This window comes from Electrona antarctica (assembly GCF_951216825.1).
Source record: "Electrona antarctica genome assembly, chromosome: 3".
NCBI lineage: Eukaryota > Metazoa > Chordata > Actinopteri > Myctophiformes > Myctophidae > Electrona > Electrona antarctica.
The window spans coordinates 48,743,778-48,751,277 of NC_136808.1; the positions used below are offsets into that span (position 1 = coordinate 48,743,778).

General features: G+C 48.8%; 1 protein-coding gene across 1 annotated transcript in view; it reads right to left on the reverse strand.

Moving 5' to 3' along the window:
• ush2a (Usher syndrome 2A (autosomal recessive, mild)) overlaps nt 1-7,500 on the reverse strand; it is a 363,038-nt gene that overhangs the window by 153,401 nt on the left and 202,137 nt on the right. The window contains exons 45-48 of the mRNA XM_079496383.1: nt 6,191-7,057; nt 4,837-5,006; nt 4,347-4,513; nt 3,108-3,196 (exon numbers count right to left, since the gene is read on the reverse strand). Of these exons, the coding sequence (XP_079352509.1) occupies nt 3,108-3,196; nt 4,347-4,513; nt 4,837-5,006; nt 6,191-7,057 (1,293 nt within the window). The remainder of the gene's footprint in view (nt 1-3,107; nt 3,197-4,346; nt 4,514-4,836; nt 5,007-6,190; nt 7,058-7,500) is intronic.

Consider the following 7,500-nt stretch of genomic DNA (forward strand, 5'->3'; position numbering starts at 1 on the left):
TCCAAGTTGCCGACTCTGGTGCTGCAATTTTGGGCCCTATAAATATGAAGGACCGGCTTGACTAAAGCGTTATTCATAGTCTGGATCTTCGGTGGTGAGGTGACCACCGAACTACAACATGACCACCGAACTACAACATGAGGTCACGAGCCGCGGTGAAGAGCAACCTCACCCCCGAAAATCCAGACTCTGAATGAGCCTCGACTCCACTCACAGGCTTGGAAGCGCATGGAAGTAGTTTGTGACATAGATAGACACATACAGAATGCTAATGCGCATCATGCTTATGGGCTCATGATGTCTTCAAATCCATTAGCCCAATGTGCTGGGTGAACAACTTTCATCGAGAGTGAGTGTGTGGGGATTTTCTGTTCCCCCTTCAGATATAATATATACAATAGCTACAAGCTATAGTACAAGCTATTTTCACAATTATGAGAAAAAAAATATATACTTTTTTATTAAAACGGATGTATCTATTATTTGATTTCAAATCGATAAGTTTGACTGTTGCACGCCTAATTGGCAATGAATGATAATCATTCAGAGTTTGATTACAATCAGGAAGACACCCGTTATTGGACAAAAAACATGAATACAGTGGTCGTCTATTGGTCAGCTAGCCAGTGATTAAACTACTGTACTAAAGGCTCACACTGTCTCCCAGCTCATCCTGTCAGACCATTTTACAGTAAACAGATGCAAAAGAGCACAAATGAATTCAAAGTAAATGTATGAGAACAAAGGACAGATGGAGGGAGGTTAAGTGAGTGCGAGAGTAATATGCAATGCAAACTAGATCGGAGGAGAAGATGGAGAGAATGAGCGGAAGGAGCGGTAAATTCTCTCTCTACTGTCAAGGTCAGCTGTAACCAGGAAGCAGCGGGGCTGTCTGTCCAATTAGCAACAACCAGGAAGGAACCGTTTCCATCTCTGACCTCTGACCCTTAAAGCTGTGTCGCCGTAGAGATGACAGGGGTGTGTCTGAAATGATGACGGGCATTAGCATTTTCCTGCAGTTAGCATTAGCGCAGAGGTTGTGTGTGTGTGTGTGTGTGTGTGTGTGTGTGTGTGTGTGTGTGTGTGTGTGTGTGTGTGTGTGTGTATGGTAGACAGAGATAGATTGAAAGCGTGTGTGTGTGTGTGTGTGTGTGTGTGTGTGTGTGTGTGTGTGTGTGTGTGTGTGTGTGTGTGTGTGTGTGTGCGTTTGTGCGTGTATGTGTGTGTGTGTGTGTGTGTGTGTGTGTGTGTGTGTGTGTGTGTGTGTGTGTGCGCGTGTGCGTGTGCGTGTGTGCGTGCATGTGTTATTGTTTCTGTCTGTATGCGCTTGTTGGATTCGTTTGGAAGGCTTGATGTAGGATTATCCAATGTCGGCACTAAACTCTGGCCCCTCCTTCAAAATGGCGGACAGGAAGAGGATCACCTCAGACAGGGGTCACAGGCCCGCCCATTTCCTGAAGGGGACCTTGAGTTAAGTGCGTTTCCTTCTCATTAAATCCAAACAGGCAGAGAGACAGAAATCAGCCTGACTTTGCTTCGTCTCTTCTCTTCTTAACTCACAAAGACAACAGACCACACTCTAAAATACAGAGGGTTCATTCAACTCTGTAAGTGTACAAATGTCACCTTACGGGTACATTTTAAGCATATGAACCTGAGCGTTTCTATTCTAGGGCAAATATCCGGCAAAACAAGTATTGCGAAGCTTTTTTCTTTTTCTTTTTTCTTTTTTCGGTGAAGAGATTGGGGGCTATATCTTGCGCCACCCCTAAACTAATTTGCCATTTTTTACTATTTTAAAAAACCTTTTAAAATAGTTCAAATAGCCGATCTACAAGCTCAAAAAGTCTCAATGTAGATCGGCTAGTTGAACTATTTTAAAATGTTTTTCAAAATAGTAAAAAACGGCAAATTAGTTTAGGGATAAGGGATAAAGGTGGTGCAAGATGGAGCCCTTGGTGTTCAGGGAAAACATGAGTATAGACCCAGTGTAGAGCCCTGGGCGACTAGATTTTAAGCAGTTTAATGCTTTTAATATTTATCAGCAAAGAAATACCACCACCCATACAGTATGGAAGTCAATTAAGTCTTCCTCTTATGGCAGAAACGTCTCCCTATCTTTGATCAAGAGTATTCTTCTCTGATGATACGCAGGTCCCACGACCTGCAGATCTGGGTCATGTATCCCCTCTTAAGCTGGCTGTATACCCACTAAGGCGTTAGGAGTTTGACCGTTGCACTGCCAGGAATACAGTCACCCCCGGGAATAGGACACAATTCACCACATAGGCCTACTGTAGCTACACTTAATACATTGGAATTGGATTTGAACTCTATGGTCACATGCTGTGCAGGCAAAGCTCTGAATGAATGAATGAATGAATGAATGAATGAATGAATGAATGAATGAATCCCCCGATCGCCCAGGACGAAGTTCACCGTCCTTTCAATTAGTAACACCCAGCGCCCAGGACGAAGTTTTATCAAAACGATGAAGTTTATTGATATCAAAGCCAATCACATCGCTCCACAGCCTAGGAGCGCCTGTTGCGCAACATCCGATGTTGCGTAACAGTGGGATGTCATCGGAAAAAAACGAGACAGAAAATCTTAAAACGTTAATAACTCTAAATCATCCCGTCCAATTCTAAGAAAAGATCATGTGTTTGACGGCTCACCGCGGTCCCGTCACTAGTCGCGTTAGATTTAATCATACCTCCCGTTGTTGTCGATCGGCTCTAGAGTGTTTTGGCTACATTTAGCTGCTACAGCCACATCCGGGATAACATCCGGTCCGTCGGAAAAAGTGCTCCGTTGCTATAAATCGCCGGACGCTATGATTTAATGGATTAAATAACCCCGGGCAATCGGAGTGTTAATGAAACCCACCCGCAATCATGATATAACCAACCAATATCACAGAGGGGGATGTCAGAGAACAAGAAAGATTACAGACAAAGTTCTACCAGACTCAAAATAAAAAAAACAATCTACAAGGTCGGATTGCACATTTTATATAGTCTATTTTTGTAATTCATTGTACGACAAAGTATATATGTAGATACGTAATCCTGAACTCAAAATAAGTCACAACCCAGCCCTCGTACCTGGATAGAATCTGGTCCCAGTACAGTCACCCTGGGGGGGCTCAGGCCAGCGGGCCGGGAGGGTTTGGTGGTCACACTGACCCAGGGTCCTGTAGGAAGCATTTAAAACACATGGTGGTCACACTGACCCAGGGTCCTGTAGGAAGCATTTAAAACACATGGTGGTCACACTGACCCAGGGTCCTGTGGGAAGCATTTAAAACACATGGTGGTCACACTGACCCAGGGTCCTGTGGGAAGCATTTAAAACACATGGTGGTCACACTGACCCAGGGTCCTGTAGGAAGCATTTAAAACACATGGTGGTCACACTGACCCAGGGTCCTGTAGGAAGCATTTATAACACATGGTGGTCACACTGACCCAGGGTCCTGTAGGAAGCATTTAAAACACATGGTGGTCACACTGACCCAGGGTCCTGTAGGGAAGCATTTAAAACACATGGTGGTCACACTGACCCAGGGTCCTGTAGGGAAGCATTTAAAACACATGGTGGTCACACTGACCCAGGGTCCTGTAGGGAAGCATTTAAAACACATGGTGGTCACACTGACCCAGGGTCCTGTGGGAAGCATTTAAAACACATGGTGGTCACACTGACCCAGGGTCCTGTAGGAAGCATTTAAAACACATGGTGGTCACACTGACCCAGGGTCCTGTGGGAAGCATTTAAAACACATGGTGGTCACACTGACCCAGGGTCCTGTGGGAAGCATTTAAAACACATGGTGGTCACACTGACCCAGGGTCCTGTGGGAAGCATTTAACCCATTTTGGGCGGGAACCCCTTTTGGTGTTAGCATTATGTTATGCTTTAGCTATTGAAAAATAGCAGATCTACAAGCTCATAGCGCGCCACCGAGTGGCGCGCTACGAGCTTGTAGGTCTGCTATTTTTGAAAAATTGAAGAACGACTGACATAGAAACATAGCTTTTTCAGAAAACTGTCAGGATGTAGAAGACCTTTTTAGAATCTGATCTCAGGTCAAAATGGGTTAAAACACATGGTGGTCACACTGACCCAGGGTCTGGTGTGAAGCATTTAAAACACATGGACGTAAGACATCAATAAAGTCACACCTTGAGTTCACTGAATTAACCACATGAACCCTATAGTCCTAAGCATGCCATAATAGGCAAACAATTGGCAGAAATTCGAGATTTGGACTAACCATAGGCCCCTGCATGCATGGGGGACCACCGGTCAATGAAGTCTACGGGGTTAAAGGTCAGGCCTACCTGCAGTGCTGCCGGCCTGCGTGGAGGCCAGCAGTCTGTACTGGTACGTGCTCCAGGGACTCAGGGCCGAGGACGAGTCCAGGAAAGAGAGAGGCGGAGGGGATGGAGAGAGACGGCCCACCGTGAACACCTCCACCGTACCAGGCATCCTCCGCTCTATCAACCACCTGCATCCCGGGGAACCAGGAACAATCATAAAAGTATGCATAATATGATAACTCTAGTCAGACCCAGTGCAGAAGTCGATTTATTTATGTATTATTTATATTTATTCTTATCTGCCTACTCTTACCTAGTCCTGTAGCCTATACCTATCCTGTGTTTCAGACTTACTACTGTTGCTGCTACGACACGCCAATCAATCAATCAATCAATCAATCAATCAATCAATCAATCAGGATCCATAAAGGTGTATCTTATCTTCAGTGGTCTGTTGAGTGAACCGTGTTCATATTCTATTGTGTTACTCTATTCTATTATCATCACTGACCCGTCCAGAGGTCCGTTGCTCCTCTCTGGCGCTCCCCAGGACAACAGCACCGATGTGGGCGTGTCAGAGTAGAGGTGGGGAGGAGGGACGCCATCGGGAGGTGCTGGAGGGGTTCTGAAGGTGTGGTGAGACTCGGACATGGAGCAGCCTGCTCTGGTGCAGGCCTCCATCTGGCGGGACAGATTATTAGTCATGCTTTTTGAATCAAGGCTTAAAAACATTTATTTTTATCAGCTTGCAGAACTGATCCAATGATCAGACTTTCTAGTCTAGTCACTTATAGTCTAGTAGCGATGTAGTGGCAAGATTTTCATGATTGGAAGACCCCATACGGCCAAAAGGGGCACTAAGCCCCACGGACAATGGGACACTGAGCCCCACGGCCAATGGGACACTGAGCCCCACGGCCAATGGGACACTGAGCCCCACGGCCAATGGGACACTGAGCCCCACGGCCAATGGGACACTGAGCCCCACGGCCAATGGGACACTGAGCCCCACGGCCAATGGGACACTGAGCCCCACGGCCAATAGGACACTGAGCCCCACGGCCAATGGGACACTGAGCCCCACGGCCAATGGGACACTGAGCCCCACGGCCAATGGGACACTGAGCCCCACGGCCAATGGGACACTGAGCCCCACGGCCAATGGGACACTGAGCCCCACGGCCAATGGGACACTGAGCCCCACGGCCAATGGGACACTGAGCCCCACGGCCAATGGGACACTGAGCCCCATGGCCAATGGGACACTGAGCCCCACGGCCAATGGGACACTGAGCCCCACGGCCAATGGGACACTGAGCCCCACGGCCAATGGGACACTGAGCCCCATGGCCAATGGGACACTGAGCCCCACTTGCGAATGCAAGCTGATATATAATTACTTTCTTGTTTTTCTCTAATCAGTTAATATTTTAATGTTTCTGGTCTGGAGTTCCAACCAAACAGATCATCGCAGTCCCGCCCCCTACCCTGGACCAGGAAATGATTCTCCGTTAATTTTCCTCATAGACATTTCAGAAAGTATTTATTTAAAGACGTTTACGCCGCGGACAAAGCCAACTTGAGTCGTGACAAATCATGACTTTTTTGGGGCCGAACAAATAATTAGAAAGAAGAAAAAAAACGGCAGGTTACAACACTTTTTTTGTTGTTTTTCTTCTTTGTAATTATTTGTTTGGTCCAAAATATTGTTTGTGTTGTCATGAGTTGTCACGACTCGAGTTGGCTTTGTCCGTGGCGTAACCGTCTTTAAATAAATACTTTAAGAAATGTCTATGGGAAAAATGCATTGGGATTCATTTCCTGGTCCATGGTAGGGGGCAGGACTGCGACGCTCTATATGGTACCTGTAGCGTGTAGGTCTGGAAGGGCAGTAGGTTGATGAAGGTGTAGCTGGTGGTGTTTCCTGGGACAGTGACGGTCACAGAGTCGACAGAAGGAGTCGGAGGGCTTCGGTCAGATTCTGGGCTTGGACCCTGCAGCTTCGTACTGGAAATGGAATTGGATCCAGTGGTGTGGAAGGAGATGGAACTGGTTCCTTGGCTCGTGCTGCGGGACACACTGGCGTCCGAACCTGGGCTGGGACCGGAGCGAGTCACGGTGGTGCTGGGGTCCGAACCTGGGCTGGGACTGGAGCGAGTCACGGTGGTGCTGGGGTCCGAACCTGGGCTGGGACTGGAGCGAGTCACGGTGGTGCTGGGGTCTGAACCTGGGCTGGGACTGGAGCGAGTCACGGTGGTGCTGGGGTCCGAACCTGGGCTGGGACCGGACCGAGTCACGGTGGTGCTGGGGTCTGAACCTGGGCTGGGACCGGAGCGAGTCACGGTGGTGCTGGGGTCTGAACCTGGGCTGGGACCGGACCGAGTCACGGTGGTGCTGGGGTCCGAACCTGGGCTGGGACTGGAGCGAGTCACGGCGGTGCTGGGGTCCGAACCTGGGCTGGGACCGGAGCGAGTCCCGGCGGTGCTGGGGTCAGAACCTGGGCTGGGACGGGAGCGAGTCACAGTGGTGCTGGGGTCCCAACCTGGGCTGGTACCAGAGCGAGTCACGGTGGTGCTGGGGTAAACTCCCGAGATGGAGGGCGGGATGGAGCCAGGAGGTGTGGCTGTGCCGGGGCGTGGCTGGAGGTGGGTGGTGTTGTCGGGTGGTGCTGTGGTGGTGCTGCTGGGAAAGGGGCGCAGGTGGAGGTTGTAGTGGTTGATGAGGCCGTTAGGCTGCGAGGGAGGAGCCCAGGTCACCGTCACGTTACGCGCATGGAGCTCCGACACGGACGGAGGATCCACTGATCTGGGACCTGCAGACAGACAGACAGACAGACAGACAGACAGACAGACAGACAGACAGACAGACAGACAAGAACGGAAGAGATCAACATCAAGTACTACAACAGTAAAAGAACTTCATATTATCTCAGTGTGCATGCGTTGGTGCGTACATGTGTGCTTGCGTGCATCTTGCGTGCGCGCGCGCGTGCGCGCGTGTGTGTGTGTGTGTGTGTGTGTGTGTGCAGTGCACGTGTTTCAGAAAAAGACATGTGAGTTAAGTCCATGAGAAATGAGAGGACAGGGATTTGTTGTGAAGAATTATTTGACATGTAACATGAAGAATGACATCAGAAGGACAAAGAGTGATTTGCCCGTCTCTATCCAGAGGATTA